This window comes from Mytilus edulis, chromosome 6, assembly GCF_963676685.1.
Source record: "Mytilus edulis chromosome 6, xbMytEdul2.2, whole genome shotgun sequence".
Lineage (NCBI taxonomy): Eukaryota > Metazoa > Mollusca > Bivalvia > Mytilida > Mytilidae > Mytilus > Mytilus edulis.
In genome coordinates, this window is record NC_092349.1 from 75,796,074 (window position 1) to 75,823,794 (window position 27,721).

Sequence of the window (27,721 nt, forward strand, 5' to 3'; positions counted from 1 at the left end):
TACCATGATAGTTTTATCTGGACTATATTATACTGTTCTAGTATAACATGTATAATAATTATATAATACATAGTACTGAGCAATGCCAGGTTTTGAAAAAAAGAATAGGCAGTCGTCTGCTGCATATTTATTTTTTAGCCAAAAACTACTGATTTAGAAGCAATTTCCGTTTATAGATCTAAAATAGTTGTTTCTTCCCTGTTTTAAATTGATCCGATATGGTGCATTAGTTGTGCGTTGTTGTTGAAAAATATGTTGGGTTATTAATGGTAGCTAAACTGATTCTTAAAGAAAACAATCTTGCGAGATATATATTTTTCCTGATTATCTCCCCTGGCATGGAAAAGTGAATGTCTACAAACTGTCAAACACCGTACATGTAAGAATCAGTTGTAATACTAATACAAAGTATATTCATAATAACTATGAATGAATTAAAAAAATAAACAAACAAAAAATCAACAAGAATTTCTAGCGCGCACCACCCACATTAACTCTATACAATACAAAAGTTTGTTCACAAACAAAACATGTATAAAAATGTTGTCCAAAAGTGATAATATAGTAGCTGCTAAGTTTATGAAATTGCGAACAGTGATGTCTAGAACAAAAATGATTTATGGTACTGTACAAGGCTAAGCCTTTGAAAAATTATTTGACTTAATAACTCCAACACCATGACATCATTTACAGTGAAATTAACTTCGCACTGCCTCAAAAATTATAAACAACATGAACAACAGGCTCACAAAATATTAAACTAAAAAAAGGCAAATTGGGACCAAAAAGACTAAGACCTCACTGAAACATACAAACATCTTAAACCAGATCAAAATAAAATGAGTCTCGATGAATGGAGAGCTGCAAGATAAATATCCAAAAGTCTATTGATCATGTTGTTGATAAGAATATTCCTAAAAAAAAACCTTAGTTATAAATCAAAACTACCTTGGGTAAATAACCAACTAAAAAAGCTGATTAACAAGAGAAGCAAACTTTACAAAAAGAAAAAAGAAAATATTAAGTACGAAAAAACATTACAAAGAAATTAAAACCAAGCTCCAAAAAGAAATGATAAACTCTTATGGCAATATACATTTGTATATAGAAAATATGATCTTAAATATTGAAATAAAGGAACCAGACCAACCATGCTTCAATAAAGCTATATTCTTATATTAAAAGCCAGAAAAAATAAAATAGTGCCATACAAGTGTAGCTCCTCTAAGAAGTGTAGGTACATTGCACTCAAATCCGTCTAAGAAAGCAGACATATATACTGAACAAACAATTTAAGTTTGCTTTTACATCTGAAGCAAATATTGACATTCCAGATAAAGGTCCTATAATATTCATCCCAAAATGACAACAATAACAATATCTAGGGATGGTTCGGCAACCACACAACTGCTAAATTTGTACTTCACTGTTTGATTTCATGTGTAATATTGTCCTGAAGACGCCACACTTGTTGGCGAAACATGTCGACCAGAATAAACTCTTATCATGCGATAATTGATGGGTGTTGTTGTCTTTATTGTTTTATTTTACTTATCTATAGTGAATGACAACTGTGAATACCTTTCGGTATCCACCCACTACATGTATTACCCAACCGCACGATAACCACTTCAGGTGTTGGTTCACCTTGTTCAAACTCAATTAAAAATAAAAATTAAAAATAAAATTTTAGAAAAACTTTAGAAAAATTGTAAAAACTAATAATATAACCATGATAACCATGATGACAAATATACAAAAATACAAAAATTTGACAATCTTTATGTTTACATATATATGTAAATGTATTTATAAATACATAGATTTAATTGAAAAATGTTTACCAGGCATGCGCTGGAAAGTAAACATCAGTATGTTGATGGTATTCTGAAACTGAAGAAGAAGATGACATATTAATTAGCTCTACTACTTCAATAAAAGGTGTCAAACAGCTTTAAGTTTTAACCTAGACCAAATATTTATGAAGTCTAGCATTGTCTAGGAAGGCTATGTTAAACTTTTGCTTTAACGCCAGGAAGGTGTTGTAGGGCGTCAAAGAAAAAAATATACAAAATGTAAGCCTTTCAAGATGTCATAATTATTTGGACTAGTTTAACCAAGAATCATACATGTACATGTGCCCAGAGTTGTGGGTTGTGTTTGTAATAATCTATCAATAGGTTTCTGTGGTTGTGCCATGGTTGTTTATACAAGTGTGGCAGTTAGGAGTATTATGTAATTGTTATGTCCCTTGTTTAAAACTATAAATTTCATATTTCTTTATTTAATGATTTACATGATTCTTATTCAGTACATATTTGTTAAGGGGGCTCACAGGTCTAAATCACCTTTTTTCTTATATAGGATTTTGCTATTTTTTTCTATGATTGAACTTTATCTTATACCTAATAGAAATATAAAATAAAATTATGGGGTCACTGTTCATTTGAGCTCACAATCTGCCTCCGAAAGAAGCATACATTTTTGTTAATGTCTTTTTTTCTGTTGAACTAATACGAGAAACATTGGTGATGTCGAAATGTACAGCTTGTTTGAAAACAATAATAAAAAATATAGGTCACCGATGAGTTAAAAAAGATATTTCAATTTAAACGTCAAAAAATGACATTTGTGCAGCAAAGGCAGATAATTTGGAGCTTTTTATACCTGCGAGCCTCCTTAAATTGAATAGATATAGGACTTGATTTAATATGGTATAAAGAGAATTAAACATAAATCTGATAAAGTTGCTCATTGACTTTCTGAAAAAACTTCTCAACATAATCAACAGGAAATGTGTTGTTTGTAATTCAATTAATGTTATGTGTTTTATGTTTTTTATAATCCTTTTTACATGTATTAGACAGCTTGGTTAAACAATGTATATTAGATGTATTAAATGTTTTACCCTATTATTAATACAGTAGCTCTTTTTGTAATTTATGTAGTCCATCCTTTTATAGCCACAAAAATCTAGACTTAGATGATATCCAATGATGATCATGATAGTATTTCGAAAATAAAATAACAGGCCAAAATGAGAAAACAAATAAAATTTATAATTTCATTGATACATCTATATAAGAAATGTTAGCCAACCATTGTTTATCAGGTACATACCTGACTTAGCGCAGTGTATGAGTTACTGATGTTTTGTCTTAAAATATACATTTGTTTGGTATATACATGATTTAAATATCAATTACTGCAGCTTTATTGACTTAATTAATTACAATATTTTTTTTTCTTCAGAAACTGAAGAGGTATTTAGCCATGAAACATGTGACTTAAAGGAATAGTGATCAAAACTAGTAAAATGAGGCTGTTACGATATCGCTATAAGTCAGCATGGATAGCCTTCCTGATATTATTCTCCATTGCTGGTGTCATGTTGACCTACAAACGTCTAAGTGACAGTCGCAGCGATGGAAGTAAGAAAAATTATCTTAATGATCTCGTTCAAGGAGGAGATATGAACTTTGCCCCTGTGAATCATGGGATGGACAAACCACGGTATCCAGAGGTTGATATAATGGAAGTTCAGGCATTACAACATAATATAGAAAGACAGAAAGATAAATTACAAGCTTTACCAAAAATTGAACTTCCGGCTCTTGATTCAAACAAATATCGCAGAATCAAATCTTTATTAAAAAATTTATATCCTGCAGATTGGGGACGAGCCCAGGATGCAGATGACATGATAATGGAAGTCAGCCAAGAACTTTATGACCTTGGATTTGAAAGTCCAATGTCATGTAAAGATATTGATGGATTAAGAATCTCATCTTCATTCCGTGTCGGAAAGAAAAAGTTTATTGATAGAGCTTTCGTTCCGGACAAAGGGGTGGAAGTTATTATGAAATCTCAGGCAAATGACCTTGACATTAAAGTGAAATGTTTACAGAGTGTTTATGATGCTGATAAATGTTCTATGATGGGAAACTATGGTTTATTGAGAGAGGTTTTATGGTTTTCTGTTTTAAAACATGACAGTATTGCCGATTTATTAGGTTATTGTATACGAGGAGACCAGATTGATCATCTCATTCATAAAAAGGGAGTTATTCTATTAACAGAACCAGGAATACCTGTCATGCCCTCTACTTTCAGTATTATAAAATTTCAGGATAGACTTAAGGTACATATGCTAGTCTTCAGTCATATTTTAGTCTCTATTAAGTTTAGTATATATACAAGTCTAATGAACATGATGAAGGCTAAGGTCCAATATAAATTTTTGGGGTATAACTTGACATCCGCTCAATGTAAACACATTAATATGATCAAAATTTTTGAATGTGTACATTGTACAGCAGAATCAATAATCATACATTTCATGCATTTCTTTACTCCAAAAAAATATTTTCAGCATTCATGCAAAGCAGTTTAGGGAATTAATATGTGCATTTTATTTATGACCTTGGTTTGTAGTATTTGCAATACAAAATTTAAACATCAGATAAATAAGTTGTGTAAATTGTGTTTGTTTTTTGTTGTTTTAATTGTAGAGTTCCTTATTTATATTTAATATGTCATTTGTATGCAAGAAACCATCTTATATATATAAGATAATAAAGAAGTGGTATTATATGTCTAATGTGAAAACTATCCACCAATACATTGTACATGTACATGTTGTACCAAAAGGTTAAAAAAATAAAATCTATAAATCTACATACAGGTCAGATTAGGGTTTTCAAATGTGAGTTTGCTTAGATATGTTCTGTAGGATAAGTCACAAAAAAGAACACAGTAAACCAAAAGGGGAAATATTTGAAAAGACAAGTCATCTAAATTTTAAAGAAATTAGACATGTTAGATATGTATAACCATGATAACAGAAAAAAAAGAGATTTTCTGATATATACTAATAATTTTATGATCAGTACATGTATTAACCACAATTTATATTTCCAGTATGCTGTACAGCTGTCAGAACTGCTCCACTTTTTGGAGCACCACCCACTTGGTAGCCTTGCCTTAACAAATACATATAACTCAGATTTTGTGATAGTGAATAATAAACTGAAGTTAGTAGATCTGGATGATGTTGCAATAGAAGAGAAAGCATGTAGATTTAATGCAGATTGTAAAATTCCTGGTGCTAGTCAAGTCAGTAAGTTATTTGTGTAGTGTATATAGTTCAAATATAGAATAACCAAGCATTATTGTCTCAAAATATAAATTTTATTTTACTTGTAAAAGGCATAGAAAAATAGGAAGAATTTGAGGCTGTGTCAATCATACTTATCCGGCTTTTAGTCCGATGCAACTACATTTTTTATGGCAATGTATGTTTTTTTTCAGTATTAATAAACTTGAAGCAAAGGACACGAACATTCTGTAAACCTGCATTGGAACTTAATTTATTCATACAGTGAAAGATTGGCTGTATAGAGCTAAAGTTTATATGATCAATGCATTTTGACTGCTCAAATTTCCAGTTTATAAAATTAAAGTTACTTGACCATTACCAAAGACAATGATGAACAACAGTACTATTCCACACAAACATGACAAATTGACACAAGAGAATACTAAAACTAGTTTTGAATTTAACATTACCATGATTACCAAATGATTTAAGTATATATACTTATCAATTATAGACTTTTGACGAGGTCAATACGTTATATATGGACCTGTTCAGATTATATTGACTGAGGACGAAATCAGAGTGTCAATATAATCTAACAGGTCTATAGATATATATATATATATATAAAGAATTGACTGAGTGAAAGTCCTTAATTTCTATGTATTTGATATATAAGAAAAAGAAGTTCAAAGTTCTTTCTGTGTAGTTTTGATTTGTTTTTTGCAGGAGTTCATGTTATTAAAAATATCAATATTTTTAAACAACTTCATAGCTTGTTGCATTAATTTCTTGTATTCTTAGCATCTGCATTTAACACAAAATTCTTGAAATATCCAGTGAAATTATTTTAATTTTTGTCTGTTGTGGTTGCTTCCTTTGTGGTTGTGTGGTCATGATGTCATAAATCTAAATTTAGTAACTTTTTCATATTCACAACCAATATACATGATATACGTATAAATAGAAACATTATAAAGTGTCAATATAAGTAAAAATAGAAACAAGACGTCAAATACGGTAGAATAATTTTGAAACATGTGATCGTCATATTTAATGAAAACAGTAGAATGCTACCCTATATGTAATATTATTTCATACGTTCCTTAATTACCTCACCTTTATACATGCTTGTAGTATATTTATACATACTGCGCAGATAAGAAGACAACTCCTTAATAGTCATGATAGAGGTCTTCAACTGCCAAACAGGAGAAATCCAGGTCACCATATATATATCTCAACACTCTTGACAAACCACAGATTTATTCATTTAGAAAGAAACTTAGTATTAAGAAAATTGGAATGAAAACAATAAATATGTTATATAAGGTGACATGCAGTATGGCTGAGTGATGTTTAAACATTGCTTTTTATTTCAGAGGTAACATGCACTTTGGCTGAGTGATGTTTAAACATTGCTTTTATTTCAGAGGTAACATGTAGTGAGGCTGGGATATGTGTAAACAGGAATACCAAACTAAACTTGAAGAAGATGGGTCCTTTGATGTTTGAACAGATGTTAAACAATGCACCGCCAGGCTATACTAGTGAAGTTAACAAACTAAGACATGGAATTATAAGTTTGACAATCACTAATGATGAAGTATTACAGAAACTGAGAGATATAGAGAAAAGATATGGTATGTATCAGCTAAAACAGATATTTCATACTGTCAGTCAGGGGTACTACTTGTACAAGTAATTTTTATTTACTTGAAGAAGTAAATATTAAAATACTTATATAAGTAAATTTGTAGGATACTTATACAATGCAAGTGTATTTTATTTACTTGAATAGTAAAAAAAAAGGGCTTAGTTGTGTCCCTTAGACATTGAGTTTTTTACTTATGCAAGTAATTAAAAAAGTCCTTCTATCTTCTTTTCTTGAATTCCTAGGACTTCTTTTCTCCAATAAAATTTTTTGATTGTCTGTCTTTTGCAGATGTCTTTACTAATCATTTAAGTGTAGTTTCATTGACAATGAAAATCTTATTTGTCTGTTATTTTCAGAACGCTGCTCATTTACAAGCCCCCAAGAAGCAATTTTTGAAGGCCTTGCACAAATACTTAAGATCTTAAGATCTTTGCGCATTAATCAGATTCTTTGTTGAATTAATGAGATAACCTTAAAAAAATTGATAAAAGCATGTTTTTTACATCTCAAAACTTGAGAATTTTTTTGGGATTGTAAACAAAAATACTTATACAAGTAAATTTTTGAGAAAATAAAGGGAGATTATTTTTTTTCAAACATTAAAATAAACTTATATAAGATTATTTTATTTACTTCTTCAAGTAAATAAAGATTACTTGTACAAGGAGTACCCCTGACTGACTGTGGATTCATTTATTTTTGTGGGTACCAATTTTCATTGAATGAAGAATACTTATATTTTCATAAACATTTAATTTCGTGGTTTGGAATATGTCTGCATACTTCATCTACATTTATATATAAAATAAGTAATTACAGTGACCTATAGTTGTTTATTTCTGTTTCATTTGGTCTCTTGTGGAGAGTTGTCTCATTGTCAATCATACCACATCTTCTTTCTTATAATATCTCTCTTTGTTTTTTTTATAATTTTAAAGTTTGTTTTAACCCTTAGACTGCTACGCGCGACTATTGTCGTTCCGATAAGACAGTCCGCTACTGCTACTCGCGACTATAGTCGTTTTCCGTACTCGTTTGTTTACACAGTTACCATGGAATGGGCGGAGTCAATATTCATGAGATTGCGGCAGTTTCGACTTGTATGGATTCTGATTGGCTTAAAATCTGCGTTCTTTCGAGTGTCTCTTGACTTTTAATCAGGTATAAGCGATAAACCGAAAGTGAAAATTTTTGATGAAAAAAGTGACAAAATGGCGGACATTGTTTGGAGAAATGGCCAACATGTTCAGAAGTATTTCAATGATAACGATTTAACAGCGGCGGACGATTAAAAGGATTTGGACGAGAACCGAAGATATAATAGACAGAAATGGAAGTATTCTATCAAAACTGCAAACAGAAGACTTTTAAAGCGAGAATTACGGGGATTCCCAGACATTGTTCAAAATGGATGACATGAAACAGGATTTGCGATGTTTATCATTTCGCCTTTCAAATGTGAATCAATATTGACTAACATCGATAGACCCGAACTTTAAGTTTGTCAAGATTATATATTGATGAAAGCTTTAAAAATGAACTTGTCGTGTAAATATATTTGTACATGGAAGTAAAAGTCGGCGCAGTGAAAGTTGGAGGAAAATACCGGAAAATATTTGCATAAAAAAGGCCGTTGGTCTGAGAAGAAACTTTTATTTTTTGATAATCACAATGGAACTTAGTTCTTAAAAGAGATTTTAAACTATATTGGTTCAATTCTGAAGTCATGGATACTTTTACATTGATGGATCGTTTAATAAAACATGAAAAAATAAGTTTACCTTTGTTTACCTATTTTCGCACCTGTACAGGTAAAACATGACCAGAGACTCACACAAAAATAAAATAAATTAAAAATACAGAATCTAACAATACTTTTTTATATAACTTTTATTGATGAATATTCAATATTTACAAAGATACAGCAATTGTAAGTGAACATGTTTATTTCATCAGTGATTAAAATTTTACTCAGCATTACACAAAAGTACAATAGAAATCAATGCAGCAGTCTAAGGGTTAAGTACCGGTCTTTGTAAGAATCATGCAGGTTCCTGTTGATGGGCGATTCATGACCCCTCTTCAAATGTCTTTATATTTTGTTTATGATGAAGGTATGGTATGAAAATAAGTTTTCTGTATTAATTTTTTCTTTTCAACTTTGGTTGCCATGGAAACCATCCTTACAAAATTTTGCCTAAATACGTCCATAAGTAGCCTTTGAAAATTGAAATATAATGGATTTTAAAGAACCATAGAAATAAAGTTAATCAATACAAACAATATGTATATTTACAGTATTGACAAACACAACCCCAAACTAAACAAAAACGTTAAAATTTTGAATTTACTAAATGGTTTGTTTCCATAGAAAATAGAACACAAACTTAATTCTAGATATCCTAAGGATCATGCAGTTTATAAGTTTTACTGGAATTGGTTAAGTAGTTTCAGTGGAAATGTTTCAAATATTTTACAGTGGACAGACGACAACGGAAGCAAAGTGATGGCAAAATTCACAGTTCCTTTGAAACGGTGACCTAAAAAAACTACGTCCGTTCTATCAGAAATAAAACTGAAAATAAAAAATAAAAAATTTGTACCATTGAGAGCGCTAACAAGGCAACTTTCCATAAATTTTAATATTTTTAAGGGTCATAACTCTTTTAAAAAAGTCAATTGTCCATGATTATAGAACTCATCTGAGATATTGTTGATATTAATCTAGTGTATAAGTTTTATTAAAAATCTGGCAAGAATTGTACCTGTGGGAGCGTTAAAGGGGCTATTTTCCATAAATTTATTATTTTCAAGGGTTATAAATGTTTTTATTAAAGTCGATTGACCACCAATATCTAACTTGTTCGAGATATTGCTTATAATAACCTAAAGTATTAGTTTCTTAAAAATCTGACATAATTTGTACATGTGCGAGCGCTGCAAGGACAGCCAGATGGACACAAGGACGGATGGCAATCAAAATTCATCAAAAAATTAATTATTGGGGTTCTTTGATATGCCAAATCTAACCGTGTATTCAGATTCTTAATTTTTGGTCCTGTTTTCAAATTGGTCTACATTAAGATCAAAAGGGTCCAAAATTAAACTTAGCTTGATTTTAACAAAAAAAGAATTCTTGGGGTTCTTTGATATGCTGAATCTAAACATGGTCATAGATTTTTGATTATGGGCCCAGTTTTCAAGTTGGTCCAAATCGGGGTCCAAAATTATTATGTTAAGTATTGTGCAATACCTCTGCGGTCGTATAAAGCTGCGCCCTGCGGAGCATCTGGTTTATTTATAAAAATACTATTTTTGATATAACAAAAATAAAAAAATAAAATATTTTTTTTGTCTTAAATCAGTGGTTTTGATAAGATAATAACACTCTGTAAAGATTAGACAAATGGGACAGTTTTAATCTTGGTACAGTGTTTCCAATTTCATTATCTATGGAAAATACATATGCCTTGCATCGTTTCTTTTGTGGACTAGTATACTATTGCACAGAGTCAGATTATGTACACATAATTGCTGTTACTATTTACCTCCCATGTAAATCGACATGTATCGAAACCTTTAAGAAAACACTTATTTGTCACTATGTCGATTTAACTGTGCTAAAATTGAAATTGAAGAAGAACTACAGAACCTTTCTTTTCATTCTAATATATAATAATCTAACTTATCTAAAAGATTTGAAATAAATGCGGAATGTGTCCATTGGACACAGATGATGCTCCCGCTTCCATATCATAAAAGTCATAAACGGACATGACTGAAGACACTTACCAATTGTGTACTAACTTTTATGGTGATAAGAATTGTGTAAAAGTTTCGTAACATTTGGTTGAGGCAAACTAAAGAAAGAAATACAAAACAAAATATTCAGCAACTTTTTCCCTCTATAAAGAGGCATTGCATAGAACAGTGAAAGTTACACCACCAAAATTCAAAGTTGATCTGCATTTGGTGGTTAAACATCTGGTAAAGACAAACTAAAGTTAGAGAACAGAAACGGAAATTCAGCAATATTTCTATTTGTAAAGGGGCATAACTCTTGGACGGTTTAAGTGACACCACCAAACTTAGTCTTGTTTTATGGTAATAAGCAATGTGATTAGGTTTCATAACATTTGGTTGAGGGAAACTAAAGATAGAGAACAGAAACCAACGTTGAGACATACTGACGGACGTACAAGGGTTAACCTTAATGTCCCCTCCGCCACTGCGGGGGCATAAAAATATGTAAATATAACAATTGATTAAATTAGGCAAAATTCAAGAATGGCCATTGCACATGGTTGTCATAAAGGTTTGAGAATCAAAACAGTATACAATAGTTCGGACCAGCAAATTTTCCTCAGGGCCACAAGGATAATATTTTTGAGAACCATAAAAAAACGCGATTATTCTGCGGTATACAAATAATAATTCAGTTAGGTTTTAAAAAAAATAATAGACAAGCTGTCCTTTTCAACCATATACAATAGAAACATTGACAAATTCTTGCACAATTAATGTAGATCATTGGTATATATTTCCTCAGATAGAAAATGTAGAATTTGTATGCCCCCATTGTAGCAAAGGGGGCATTAAGTTGTACCCTTGTCTGTAAGTACGTTCGTTCCAGAGTTATACCCTTATACAAATGGAAAAAAAATGCTGACTTTTTTGTTTCCGTTCTCTAACTTAAGTTTGCCACAACCAAATGTTTTGAAACTTATACACAATGCTTATTTCCATAAATTCAGAACAGTTAGAATGTTATTGGTGTAACAGGTACTGTCAATAAGTTATGCCCCTTTAAAAATGAAAAAAATGCTGAATTTTCCGTTTCCGTTCTCTTTTTTTCGTCTGTCTGACATAGTTCATCTTACCCTGACCTCATTTTCTTAGAACATTGATAATGTTAAGTTAATATGATACTTGTATTAAAATCTTTACATAACACTTACAGAGTTTCAAAAGTAATTCAATTATAAATAAAACCAACCAGACATTTCAGGGTGAGTCTTCTTGTTTAGCAGATCTTAGTCTAGGGTTAAAGTTTTTAAAGCATCAATCTGTTTCAAAAACCAACAATGAGTTGCATTAAATTGTTACTGTAACTTCTTTATAGCCATTTTGAAAGAGAAAGTATCCTGAGCTATTTTTTTTTAAATGTTCATTAAGATTTGTTTTATAGATAATCATGTTATGCTCATTGTTGAAGGATATACGGTGATCTGTGGTTGTTTATTTCTATGTCTTTGCTCTCTCTGGTTGAGAGTTAATTGTCTCATTGACAATTACAACACATTCTCTTATCTTTATACATAGACTTACTAGTAATTAAGTTTTGGATTCAACTTTATTCTTTTTCACTGACAGCATCAGTCTTAGACACGACAACGGGTTATGCGTATTACCATTTTTTTTTTAAACTTCTGAGAAATCTTACATATAAGATTGAAGGGAGGGGGTACATATGCTGCCCTCAACTTTAGAAGTTGTGTTATGCTTAAATTCTTAAAATACTTAGTTCACAAGTAAACACAATGAGATACCACATTTCTTTCAACAAATTTTATAATTTTGAAAAAAAAAAAAAAAAAAATCGAAAAAAAAGGGGGTGCACCATACCCAGAGTGATGATTTTTCATTTTGTACAAGTATATCTTCATTTATCATATATTCTCCTTTAAAATTAACAAATGTGTGTCAGAATTGCACATATAAATGGAATGTTTTAGCTTTTTAAGTTCAAAATTTTTGATTATTCATCTGATTGTTAATCTGAATTTTGGTGAAAATTGACAATTTTTGACTAAATTTTTTTTTTTAAAGAAAAAAAAACACACGACTTTCTTTTTATTTTCTGAATATATAGAATGTGGTCTTTCAAAATTTGTCAATGACATGTCATGGTATTGTTGGTCTTGGGAGATAAACAGATTTAAAATTTTAAAGTTTTTGAAATTTTTCATTTTCGAATTTTAACACATTTTTAAATGGTTGCTATGGAAACAAACTATTTAGTAAATTCACAATTTTAACGTTTTTATATAGTTTGGGGTTTTGTTTGTCAATACTGTAAATATACATATCCTTTGTATTGATTAACTTTATTTCTATGGGACTTTAAATTCCCTTATTTTATATTTTCAAAAAGGGTCTTTTTTCACATATTCAGGCAAAATGTTGAGTTGATGGTTACCATGGCAACGGGCATAATACAGGGAAAATAAAGACAGAAGTTTGACCATCTACCAAAGTTCTTATGATATAGGGCAAAAAAAATTACTTCTGTGACATGCCATGAATCACCTTCTGCATGATTTTTACAAAGACCGGTACTTAAATAATGAAAACTAATTTCTTTAGTAAAAACTGAAAAAAAACTGAGAATAATGTATTATGTTTGTGATCATTAATAACAGTTCCAGAAAAAGAACCACAACAACAAATAGAGGAGAGACCTAGAGTTCAAGAATATGTTGTACAGAATAGAGACCAGCCAAGAGACTCAGTCAGACAACAAGAAATACGACAACAGGAGATACAACAAAACAGGATCATACAAGATCAGGTAAAACTGTACAGCAACATCTACATGGTAAGGTATTGAAACAACATTGAAATGAACTCTCAATAGAAACAAGACCATCAATTGGTATTTATTGTAGCATGAGATTAAGGGCATACGATTCAGTTTTGATCCCATTACTTTTTATGAAAATTTCATGTAGACTATATTTACCTGATTAAATCAAACATGAAATATATAAAGTATAATTTTATGTGTTACTTTTTGAGTAAAATGAGGAAGAAATTTCAGATATTTGCCCAAAATTCGTATTTCTGGACGTATTTTTCCTTGCGACAGAATTACATAACCTTTTTGTTTTAAAAGATAAGCAGAAGCAGTTTTTTATCATAATATTTGTTATTTCTGTTTTATATAAATGTCCTATAAATTAATGCATTTTGTTTATACAAATAACTCATATGTATCAAATGTTCTTGAATGTAGGAAAAAACATCATGTTTTGCTGTGATGATTCAGAGATATTGTAAATTTTAGACTAAAATGCAAGTTTTAATTTATGCGATTATAACCCTAGCTTGTCGCATTTTTCACAATAAAAAAACATTACAATAATTTCTGAATTTACAGTGATATTTATTTTAGCAGCAACCATTGGAAATAAAGGATGGTGATTATGAGAAAGTAACACAGTCTAACTTTCCTGGAAAGTATGATTTCCCTTGCCCCCTGTCTCGTGTAGCCTGGGGCTGTGTTGTGACAGTAAGAAGTCTGAAGGAGGCCAAACAGACATGTAACTCAGAACCTAAATGTCAAGCTTTTGTCCTCTTCACTTCTCAACCAGATGCAGAAGGTATGGTGTTTTATTGAAATAATTTCCGTGTCACTTCACCTTTTGATGTGTAAACATTGTAAACAGTATACAACTGTGGGATATATACATGATATAGGGATACCAAAAAAACAAAATAATAATTTGAAGAAAGACAATTTAATTTTTCTGATTATTCATTTAAGGAATTTATATTTGTGATTTCTTCTGAACTTTCTTTCAACATCTCTGTATGATCAAGAGAAGAAAATAAAAATGTGCACTCTTTTCATTAAAGATCTAGATACTAGAATGTTTTCTTATCTGCCTAATTATAATAAAGACCTTATTTTTCAGTCTTGATGACAATGGTATTGAAGAACTCTCGGTTAGGTTCACCAGAAAAGAATGTGGGTGCTACTCTATTTCTGTATACACCAAGAGGTGAGATGGGACAAAGTAATCAGAATCTACAAGTAAGTTTACCTAATAAAGCTGTGGAGCAGAGGGCAGAAAGAAATGTAGCCAATGGAGAATCCAGTGATCTGAAACCTGCACCTGCTGATTTCCCAGAATGCAAAGCTCGTATTGATGACTCGGCAAAAGATGCTAGAAAAAGCAGAGAAAGACGACTGATGGCACATCTTGGATTGAAATGTGAGATTTGTTGTTATATCTTTTACAATATTTTGACATGTGCTTTTAATTTAATACTGAAATATAACAACAGGTTTAAACAGTTTAATAGCTTATTTGTAACACAATTCAATACTATTGATGTGTATAAAACTGCAAAATCCTCAGGAATTGATGTGTATTGCTAGATTTTTATGCTTTACCTGTACCAAGTGTTTGAGTAGAGTCTCCTAATTATGTTTTTGGTTCAGTATAAAGTTTAAAGAAGACTTGTTTTTGTATGATCTTTGATATTAATTATACAACACAAGAGTTAATAGTAAGGCGTTAACTTAATTTCAATAATTATTTTTTGGGTTCAGTTGAAGGTTTAAAGTAGACTGCATGATCTTTGATATGAATTATTCTACACAAGAAATAAAAGTAAGGTGTTACCTAAATTTCATAATTATTATTAACAGGTTTTGTCATTAAAAATGTCAATGAATTACATATGATATATCGATTGTGACATGTATATCCAGTAATATAGTAAATATTAAGTATGTCATACATTAACTAGCACTCTTGTTGTTGTTGATAGATTTCATGAAACTTTGTAGTTAATGAAGATTTAATATGTAGTATCAGTTAACGTTTTGTGTAAAGATTTCATGAAATGAAAACCAAACTCTATGGATATTATAATCTTCCAAGATTGATCACTACCTTTTAGATACACAAAATATAGTGCATTGATCAAAATATTCTACACATCTTATCAATGAACATTCCAGAAATTTGTCAATGAAATATATGCTCAGATATTCAAGTCACAAAATGATGCTGAACTGAACTTTTGCGAGGTGCAGGAACTTAATATCTATTCTAAAAATATCAATGATATCATTGTTAAAGTTATCTTTAAAAATTGGATTTTCTTCCTTCACATAAAAATGAGGTTGAATCAACTAAAACCAATGCTTTATACAATGCAATATTTTTTTTACTTCCCACTGATATAAATTTTAAAGCAACCTTTACTCTTCAGTGCTTACAAGCACTTTGTTTGAGTCTTTGAACTTAAGCATCTGGTGAGATTTTGTTTGTCCAGTGTTATTTGGGAGGGAGTAGTGTTTCACTTAATAACATAATGTTGACTGCTGTACCCCTAATATTGACATTTTTACATGTCATGTCTGTTTGATTTGATCACCCATTGTTGTCAATATGATGGAGTTTTATATGACTGGCATATAAGTGAGAGGTTTAGCTAGCTATAAAACCAGGTTTGATCCACCATTTTCTACACAAGAAAATGCCTGTACCAATTCAGGAATATGACAGTTGTTGTCAAATTGTTTGATGTGTTTGAGCTTTTTATTTTGTCACAGACTTTCTGTTTTGAATTTTTCTCAATGTTCAGTATTTTTGTGATTTTACGTTCCACTAAGGTTCTTTATTTATGATTTGATTTCTAGCTTACACAGAAGCAGATTGGATCCAGAAAATGAAATGGCAGAAGATAGTTAGCCACGAGGGACTGAACGACTTTACATCTCCTAGCACGGTTGGTGGCAGGTTTAACGTAACAATGATTGGAGCTGACACGGACAGTAAACTTAAGAATGCCTTGTACTTGGCAGAAATTGGACCGTCTCAGTTCCATATTGCTCATTATATTGTTTATAAACTGGATAGACTTTTAGGGGTAAGTATTAAATAGTTTAGAACACAATACATGAAAATGTATTCAGTTAAAGCTACTTCTGTGTACTTTGGCTTTGTCATTTTATTTTTCGATCTATGAGTTTGGCTGTTCCTTTTGGTATCTTTTGCCCCTCTTTTGTGAAATTGGACCATCTGGGTTTCAAATTGCATATCATATTGTTTATAAACTGGATAGACAGTTAAGGGTAGGTACCAAATACCGGGTAGTACTTACCAGTTTGGGTAAGTAATGAATAGTTTGGGAAAGGTACTAATTAGTTTTGAATTGGTACTTAATATTTTGAGATATATATGAAGTTATGAACACAATACTGAAAAATGTAGTCAGTTAAAACTACACCCATGTACTTTGCAAAATTCAAGGTTTGAGTGCCAATGAGACAACTATCCATCCAAGTCATAATTTATAAAAGTAATTCATTAAAGGTCAAAGTACGTTCTTCGACAAGGAGCCTTGGCTCACACGAAACAACAAGCTATAAAGGGCTCCAAAAATTACTAGTGTAAAACTATTCAAACGGCAAAACCAACAGTCTACTCTATATAAAAACCAAGAAATGAGAAACAATTATGAACCACATCAACAAATGACAACTACTGAACATCGGATTGCTGAAATGTATAGTTTTACATTTAAGGAATACAAACTAATATTTTATAATGTTTGTATTTATTTATATTCTTTGACTTGTAGATATACCACACTCCTCCCAGCATAGTTTGGTATATGACCAGGAATGAAGTTGATATTGTTAGAGGTGACGATACTTGGAAAAATAGATTGGACCTTGTAGCTCCTCATACAGAAATTAAAGGTAAGGCCTTATACAAACAAACATTGGACCTTGTAGCTCCTCCTTCAGAAATTAAAGGTACAGTTACTTGCATACAAACATAGATTGTACCTTGTAACTGTTCACATAGAAAGTAAGGTCTCTTACAAATGAAACATAAATTAGACCTTGAAGCTCCTCATATGGAAACTAAAGGTCTCAAACAAACATAGATGAGACCTTGTAGCTCCTCGTACAGAAATTAAAGGTAAGGTCTCATACAAACATACATTAGACCTTGTAGCTCCTCATACAACCATAGATTTGACCTTGTAGCTCTTTATTCAGAAATTAAAGGTAAGGTTTCTTACACACATAGATTAGACCTTGTAACTCCTCACACAAAAAGTAAGGTCTCTAACAAATGAACCATAGATTACTCAAACAGATTTAGACCTTGTAGCTCCTTATACAGAAATTTATATACATACATAGATAAGACCTTGTTGCTCCTCATACTTAAATCAAAGGTAAGGTCCTACATACACACATACATTAGCCCTTGTGTTCAGCAATAAAAAAAGGATGTGACAAGATGTTTCTTGAAATGATGGCATAATTATATAAACATAATTTGTTCCAATTTCATGCAAATTAAAAAAAAATTATACCTACATTTTAGATCAAATTTAGGTCAAAACCTCCTCCTTTCCTTTCATGAATGTGACCTACCTAATTAGACTATTTACCGGATTAGTTATCCCATAAGCAACACGACGGGTGCCACATGTGGAGCAGGATCTGCTTACCTTTCTAGAGCACCTGAGATCACCCCTAGTTTTTGGTGGGGTTCATGTTACTTATTCTTTAGTTTTCTATGTCGTGTCATATGTTCTATTGTTTGTCTGTTTGTCTTTTTCATTTTTAGCCAGGCGTTGTCAGCGTCTTTCGTCCCTCTTTTATGACTCCTCCCTTGAAACAATTTAAGTTAATGGAACGGTATTTTTTTTTCAGGTATATTGACATGCCCTATCCCTGCAGTACTGAAACAAGAAAGCCTTCTGATAAATGAACAACGATCAGTTGTACAGGAAATAAAGGAATTTACTAGACAGGAGAAGATGCAAGTGGAATATGTCCTATTATGGTACCTAACAAAGATTTATCATGTCAAAGAAACTCCGTATGCTTACAAAGGTAATTTTGATTCATATATATATATGTTTTTACTGATTTCATGTTTTTTTACATTCTACAAATCTTTTTTATAGGCATTATATATTATAAAATAATTTTAACTTACAATTTCTATCATTAAACTAATTAGGAGTCTTGTCTTGCTAATCTTTTTGGCTTTTAAAAGTTAGTATTCTCTTATAATTTTCTAACATTTTTTAAATTAATAAAATTTTGTCATTTTAGGGTATTAACTCCGATAACAATATCAGTTTTGATGTTGATTGACAGTAGGTAGATTTCAACATTTCTGCCATATAGCTATCAGATTTTCTCTAATGTTGTTTTCAAGACAAGACTTTTATCCCTATGATCTATTTTTATCTATGTTGACCATGTTAGTTGGCACAGAGGGTCTTCAGAGATTTTTTAACTATAAACATTTACTCCAATGACAATTATGGTTTGGTTAAATTTCGCCAAGTTTCAGTTGAGAAAATTTTTGTAAAAGTTCACTGAGGACGACTGAAGTAAATGATGAACAGTGGACGAGTAGAGCATTAAACTAACAAATTTCCTTTTAAATCATACAAATCTTTTATACCTTAGAATTGCAATATATATATATATGTAGACTATATGACTTCTATCATGTATACAAAACCAATTTACATGATTGTTCAAAAGTTATCAAAGGTACCTTATAATTTAATAAGTAAGACATGGGTTTTTCTACATCAGACTCATCAATATGCAAGTAAAAATTAAATCTTTTCAACATTTTCAGAAGATGAAAAGTGTACTGTTTATTATTTCTTTTTATAGGACATATGATCCAGTTTGGTGCTGATGGTAGCTTCCAAGATTTGAGTGTTAAATTACTTCCATACTTGTACAACTGCCAATTTCCTAATATTGTATATAAAATGATGTCCTGTTTCAAGTGTCATTATCCAGGAAAAAGTAAATGGTCAATATGTGGTCTTGGAGAAGAGGTATAGTAACACTTTTTATTTCAGGAGATACACTATTTGTATACTTTATATTTCCTAGAAAATCTTAGATGCATCATTCCTTGTATAATGATATGTATGTTACAATGTTCCTTATTTTAATGGATAATGGACAGTATAGGTTTTTTTTCATGTGAATTTCTCACTTATTTTGAGTAATATTCCTGGACTTTAACACATTTACTTTTACAGTTTAATATTATTCAAAATAAGTGGACCCCTCTTTTATAAAAGTTGTAAAAACTATTATGTATTTCTCCTCTTTTAGAGTAAAAAATTCTAAGTTTTCAAAGGTTTTGTGTAGTAGCACTTTACAAATCCTTGGTATTTCTATTTTCCAACCTGATAATTACAAACACAGGTCAAAGTATGGCCTTTTACACAGGGCTTTGATCTAGACCAAACAGCAAGCTATAATGGACCCTAAAATTATTAGTGTACATATTCAAACAGGAAAACCTACTATCTAATTTATATATCCAAACAGGAAAATACCAATGAACCACATCAACAAACAATAACTGCCGAAGACAGGCCCCTGAATCAATAAGAACAGGTGCATAAACATGCAGCGGCTATGGATAGTTTTGTTTCGCCAGCATACAATATAATTGCAGTTGAAGGCAAATCCTTCAGAAGTTCTTTGTACTTTATTCTACCTATAACAACGAACATTTTTTGAAATATAAGAAATATAAGAAAAGGGGAAAGAAACCAATGTTTTGTTCTGTACAGGTACTTCCGCTGTTATATATTTATATCGGAGCACTCCCACGTGGGATACATTGATTTCATGCTGAAACAAATATTCTGATAGATATTTACACAGTGTGATGGGGTGCTTATAGGTTTAAAATCGTTATATACTGGTTAGACTTTTTATAATATTTACCAAAAAACAGAGCAAGAAATAGACATGATTACATTTCCGGATGGTGATACATGGCTGTGTACATAATGTATATACAACTCTTTTAAACATCAACCCAACAATGTTAGATCTGTAAATTTGCTTTCGCAAATTTTTTGTTCTTCCTTCACCGGGATTCGAACCCATGCTACTGAGATATCGTGACACCAAATCGCCTGCACTGTAGCCACACGACCACCTGGGCTTCAATAATAAAGCTTTCGGTGGCCGTGTGTTACCTTTCCTCGTCAGTTTTAATCTAGCGTCGTACTACAGTACATGATATATAAGGCATGGAGATGTTATTTTTACAGATCAGATAAATTATCCATAGTAAAGGATCCTACAAATTAATGTAAGATACAGTCACAGAAAATAATTATATTTATAAGTACGTCTGAGTCAGTGACAATTCTACAACAGATTTATCCATAGGATCACCAGCAATGATGGGGATACATGGCTGTGTACATAATGTTTATACAACTTGTCTAAACATCAACCCAACAATGTTAGATCTGTAAATTTGCTTTCCCAAATTTTTTGTCCTTACCTCGCCGGGATTCGAACCCATGCTACTGAGATATCGTGACACCAAATCACCTGCACTGTAGCCGTCCCGCTAGACCACACGACCACCTGGGTTTCATATACATATATATATACACAGACTAACTCAGTTTCCCAGTATAATTTTAGATTGATAAAAAGATAATTAAAAAAAAAACCACTGACATTGATGAACAATAATTATAGAAATCCCACAGAGATTAGATGAAAGTGCCTATTTTCTTGTAATTTCTTTCATTATGAAACTGTCACTTCACCAATGAAAGCACTTAATGAAGTAAACACTCAATATGTTTGTGTTCAAAGGACATATACATCAATTTTTTTTATATATGCCACAAACAGGTTTTATGTATATGAGGATGCTGGAGAAAAAGTATTCGGATAACAATTTTGGTTTCTAGAGACAAATTTTTTAAACTTTGGTTATTGCTTATATTGATTTTTAATTAAAACTCCAGCATCCTTGCATGAATTATAACATATTATTACAGATTAAAAACAAGGAATATGATACAAAATATTTTGTTTGTCCCTCCAAGCATACTAGTATTTTAAACCCTGGAAATATAAATGTTTCTCTCAATAAATTTGCATTTGAAGGATCACCAGTTGCATTGGCAGTGTCAGTTTCTCACTTGTCCAGTTATCATGAATAACATTTCAAATACATTTTGGACATTGAATGATTGTGAGGTGGCCAGATCAGAATTAATTTCTGTATTAGTTTTTTTTTTAATTCTTGACAACATTAAAAGTTGATATTTCACAAAATTTTCAACATTGTTCCTAATGAAATTTGTTTTACAAATATTTTTTTTAAATTGAATTTTCAATAAAAACAATTCTAACCAAATATATCAGAAATCATACTTTAATGATTCAATCAGTGTTTATATAAAACAGATTGACAATATATTACTGATATTGTATAAATACATCATTAAATACAGTTCTGAGAGTTGATGTCTGTATTAACTATTTTCATCAACTTAAAAGATATTTTTCTTATTCAGGGAAATTAATCAATGAGTGATGGATTTATATAACAAAATTTAAAGGTCCAAGCTTAAGCTAAGTAAATATACTACACAGAGAACAATAGCTATCGTATTTCTCCAATTGGACAATAGAACTGACAAAAGTTTAAATACATTTACCAAGAGGAGATGTTTCATTTAGTTTGCAATAAATCTAGGTAGAACAGTATTTTTGGGTAGAAAGGTTAGCCGATAGGTTAAGTTTTATCATTTAATTATGAATTATAGTGAAGGAGATGTGAAGTATTGAACATAGGGATAAACAATAACAAATAATAAAGTCAGTTGAAAAGGTTGTAATGATATGATCAACCTTGTTAAACAAATAATTGAAAGACCTGGACATTTTAGCCCTAGTAAAAAAATGTGGAAGGCTCTTTAATCTAAATAAACTTTTATATTTTACAGGTCATGAAGCAGGTTGAAGAGGATGGATTTAACTTATCAGATTTCAAAATTCATCAAATGACAACAAAGATTTTATCTCAAGTTATAAACGAAGCAGCAGCAGAAGTATTAGATGCTGTAGATCAGTGTATACGATCTCACAGTCGAGAAAAAGTCCTGTATTGATAATGTTTGAAAAAGTGCTTAATTTGAAGGAGCATCAATTGTAGTTTTCCAAATTTTCTTGAGCAAATGTTATATAAGAATTGGATAAAATAATAAGAACAGTAAATTCTTACCAGACACATAGCAGCGCATAACCAGGTTATTTAAAACTGTATTATTTGGCGGGATTTTTAATTGTTAGAATGACAGATTACTCATTTTTATGTTTAATAAATCTTTTGCAGAGCATGTTAAGAAATGTCTTTCCGCCAAGAATTTTACTTGTTTAATTTAAATGATAGAATTTAACTTGTTTATATTGTGAATAGAATTATACTTTGAAAACTTGAATGGAAGCTCACAATCTTACGGATTATGTTAAGACAGTCTGGTTTACTCGCCAATATTAGAAAGAAAATAAAAATAACAACCATTTATGAAACTAATTACAGAATATGCTTAGATAAACAATATTTTAATGTGCTCATTAGTAGATTCATATGTATTGTGAAATCTTAAAATTGTAATGGCTGCCAAATTGCTCAAATGGGTACTGGTAACTGCAAATAGAAAAAGTTAATAAAATTGATAGATACATTGCAATATTCCTGTAAGTTTATTTATATACAGGCAACATGTAAATTTTAAAGACAGTTAAAGTTTCAAAAAAGACTTTAGACTTTTCCATTTTTTTAAACTCTATGTTTCAATCCTTGAAACATTAACATATTTTTTTCTTTCTTATTGCTTGTAAATTTTACTTTGATATTATTATCCAATTTTGTGAAAAGTATTTATGTTCAAATTTTGCAACATGATTGGATAAGAAGTGGTCATGTGAACCAAACATTGATTTTAAAGTTTCTGATGAACACCAAATTTCAAATGCACATGTGTTTCTTTATAAACATCAACCTTATGCAGATATTTTTCATAATGAGCCAAAACGTAAAATAATAATCAACAGATATTATCAAGGACTGTGTGCCTTTTAAATTTTTCCCCCCATTTCAATGTTAAGCATAAAGTTCAACAGTATTAGGAACAAAATGATAAAATTCAGCTGTTACTATTCCTGTAAGAATTTATATATTATCAATAAATATATATATATTGTAAAGAAAATAAAAAGTATCAATAATATATTATATTAATAAATATTGCAGACAGAAAAAATTAAAAGGAAAATATTACAAACAATTATTTACATTACAAACAGTATTCAAATTGTTCTGTCACAACTGATATTGATTATTATTTGTTTCATACTACCTAACTGCAAAAAGACAATTTTCTTGATTTAGAGAGAACATGAATGTAAAATCATAATATTTTGAAAAATAGATATAAGTATCATTTAAAGTAGTAATTGAGATTTTAGATGATAAATAGTGCCACTTCCTTTTAAAGAGAGTATGAATGAGAGTTTACAGAATTGAAAATAATGGGTAAAAAAAATGAAAGTAATCAACAAATGAACAACAACTTATACAGACCCTCTTTAGATTGAAGTGTGATTACATTCTAAGAGACATAACTCAGTACAATATTTTTTACCTTAAATTTAATGACTCTCCTTTGTTGCTCACAAGCTGTATTCATTATAGTTTTTACTTGCATAGATCTGCATTGTGTGATGTATAAACCCTGTAAATATGTATAATATAGTTTGATCTCATTGAAAACGAAGAAACCAAGAATAAGAATTTATTATTATGAAAAAGAGAATATTTTTCTATGACAACTTTTATATATACAAAAAGGAACAGACATGAGGTGTAGTTTAGTTGTTATATTGTTTTTGTAGATATGTATACTCTCTTAACAAACTTGAAATGTTAGATATGAATTTGCATTTTTATAAAGTGTTATATATATTGTTATTGTATTCTATGCATGTTTAATGTTGTTTTTGTAAAGAGTGGATGAATGAAACTATTTTCTTCTATAGCTTTAAGTTATGTGTATTATGTTATATATATGTCACGTGGATTAATTGACCAAAACTTAGAATAGAGTGTGGATTATTTTTTTACATATGTCATTATGTGAATTATGTGGTCAAAGCTCAGATTGGAGACTTAATGGAGATTTTAAGTGAAACATTATATCATAGATATTGAAAATACTGAACAAATGTTATTCAATGCATATAGTACCATTTTTTATGTTTATTGTTTGTACTTTTTGTTTTTGAGGAGATATTATATCTAATGAGATTTATTTTCCCTGCAGAAATAGAGTACTGATTTTTGTGTAAAGCTTTATTGTTAAATAATTGAATTGCATGAATTCTATGTTCAAACATGAAACCATTGTGCTACCACTATTAATATACAGTTGTTCTAAAACTAATGGGTTGGAGGATGAGAGGCACTCAAATTAATTTGATGGTTTGTTTGCATTGTCCTCGACATTTTGTATATTACAATGTATGTTTTGTTTTGTGAGTGCAGGTCATCAGACAATAGAAAAGGTTTAATAAGGCGGGAAGTTAACTGTCCAGCACTGTCTCATTTTGGAGTCATTCTATCAATGTATCCATGACTCTGCCTTATACAATTATTTTTGAAACATAATTAAAAGATTGTTTAAGTTGGATTGTTTCACCTAATTGAAATGGCCAATAAAATCTTCTTTGATTTAATAAGTTAAAAGGCAATATGTGTGCACTAAAGTATCCAACCTTTATTATTTAATTCATAATCAGTCAAAGAAGAATTACATTAAGGATTGTAGAATAATTTTATATGTTGAAAGATGAAAAAATATGCTCTTATTAAACTCTATTCTTTACATTTATTTTCATTATTCAATTCAATTATAATTTATCTATTGAATTTGTTTATTTTTGCACTTTTGGTTTCTATTGTGAATGCATTGGTAGAAATGCATAATAGAATAACAGTCTTATTAAAGATACTCTATTGCAAAAGAGAGTGGGCAATGTTTATCGTCCTTTAATTGATTTCATTAAATATTCTTATACATTAATTGACCTGACAACATGTTATTGTTTTAATGAAATTCTTAAGCATTAAACTCAAGCATTCTTTACATATGTAACTGTTGTTAAATTTGTTAAATTTACTTAATGAACTTTTGAAAGCATTATTATTTTCATTACCTGCTTAGTATAAGCAAGTTATTTAATCATTATTGACTTATTAAGAGGACCTCTTATTGATGATAAAACGCAGAAGATTATTGTTTTGGTGAGAATTGATTATCTCCATATTCATGATATTTTTTTATCATTGACATTTTTATTATTTAAAAAAAACTATGAAAAAATTACAAGGATTTATATGATTTTTAAATAACTTTTTCTAAACTATATTTAATAAAATAAAAAAAAAAGGATGGAGTTAAAGGCTAAATAATATGTTATAGGCAGTATACTAAATAAATATAACTTCCGAATTCCAAATATCTGACAATAAAAATTTATTAAAAGAGTAGCTACTATCCTTCATTGAACGATAGCCTAACTCAATGTCATATTACCAAGTATTTAATTTTCAACCATGTCTTTATAAAGCTTCCACTAGACAGATGCAGGTAATGAACCACTTATGTTCCAAATGCTATATTGAAGAGGAAAGTAGTACAGTAGTTATATATATATATTATACATTTTCTGTGTGATTTGACGACATACTAGAAAAAATCATTCTCTAAATGTTTTTACTGTTTCCTCTTTCTTACATTTAATCAAGAAATCCCTGTTTTGTTTTCAAAAATATGTAAGTATTTCAAGTAGATTTTATGATACAGCATTACCAATGATTCTTTCCCTTGTTGCCTGACAATGAATGGTATATTTAGGAGACAACTGTATTATATTTTAAGCTCAGACGGCATCAATTGGTGATTGATGGTCACAAATTAAGTGTACTGGTGACGCATAAATGGGCATTTGCGACCATCAAGTCACCTATTGAAGCCTATGGTGCTATAATATTCAATATTTTGGTGGAAAACGTATTTTAAAGTAGTTTTTATGATACAACATAATTACCAACGATACTTTACCCCAATGCCTACCAATGAATTATGTATAATGAATTAGACATTTGTTATTTAAAGATCTTATGTCCTAGCAGAAGTCAGAATGCTACTTTGAAAACACTCAATGTGGTGTCCAAATTGTCCAAACTCATGATAGAAGAATGATGATATTATCCTTATTTTACATTACTTGATTCAGAGATATGTATCAAGTACAAAAGAAAATGTATATAACTATATATATGTCTTATAGATATCATAGTTATCATCTAAATAATGTACTTAAAACATGATTTTCATGATCTAGTTTTCTTATGAAATTATTATTTATTTGTAAATTTAAAATGATTTATTTTTTTAGACGTAAAGTCTCTGTTGTGTATTCTTGCAAGTAGCATTTATTCATGTTTATATCAGAATATTACTAATGATTATTTTGTTAAATGTAATACATATATTTATGCAAATGTTACAAATAAATGCTTTATAAGTAAATTTGAAATTTATTTATGTGTTTCCCTGTCCAGAGTGTTCTTGTATTTATTTCACTGTATTCCTGTCATGTAATGTTGTCATTTTAGCGGTCTTTTGAACATTGCCACTAAGCGCTATGTTTAGATAGCCAAAAAACCATGTCCAACTCATAATTTGTTCTTAAAATGTCCTGTCCCAAGTCAGGAATATGGCAGTTGTTATTTAATAGATCGTCTCTATGTATGTTGCATTGGCGTTTGTTTTTGTTAGCTCACCTGGCCCGAAGGGCCAAGTTAGCTTTTCCCATCACTTTGCGTCCTTCGTCCGTTGTCCGTCGCCGTCCGTCATCGTTAACTTTTACAAAAATCTTCTCCTCTGAAACTACTGGGACAGATGAATCGAACAACCCGTTGTTGGGTTGCTGCCCCTGAATTGATAATTTTAAGGAAATTTTGCTGTTTTTGGTTATTATCTTGAATATTATTATAGATAGAGATAAACTGTAAACAGCAATAATGTTCAGCAAAGTAAGATTTACAAATAAGTCATCGTGACGGAAATGGTCAGTTGACCCCTTTAGGAGTTATTGCCCTTTTTAGTCCATTTTTAACCATTTTTCGTAAATCTTAGTTATCTTTCACAAAAATCTTCTCCTCTGAAACTACTGGGACAAATTAATCCAAACTTGGCCACAATCATCATTGGGGTATCTTGTTTAAAAAATGTGTGGAGTGACCCAGCCATCAAATCAAGATGGCCGC

At 30.4% G+C, this 27,721-nt stretch overlaps 1 protein-coding gene across 2 annotated transcripts; it reads left to right on the plus strand.

Moving 5' to 3' along the window:
- The first annotated feature begins 314 nt into the window (after positions 1-314).
- Positions 315-26,981, plus strand: LOC139528430 (uncharacterized). Of its 2 annotated transcripts, none has more exons than XM_071324399.1 (12): positions 315-379; positions 3,253-4,141; positions 4,921-5,119; positions 6,532-6,741; positions 13,178-13,326; positions 13,930-14,137; positions 14,453-14,752; positions 16,192-16,421; positions 17,136-17,256; positions 18,229-18,411; positions 19,216-19,385; positions 22,332-26,981. In XM_071324399.1, the coding sequence occupies exons 2-12, from the start codon at positions 3,317-3,319 to the stop codon at positions 22,494-22,496; spliced, it is 2,760 nt and encodes a 919-aa protein (XP_071180500.1). In that variant the 5' UTR covers positions 315-379; positions 3,253-3,316; the 3' UTR covers positions 22,497-26,981. The 2 variants fall into 2 exon arrangements, with proteins under 2 accessions (XP_071180500.1, XP_071180501.1); XM_071324400.1 differs by having other exon boundaries at positions 13,933-14,137.
- Positions 26,982-27,721: the final 740 nt, after the last annotated feature.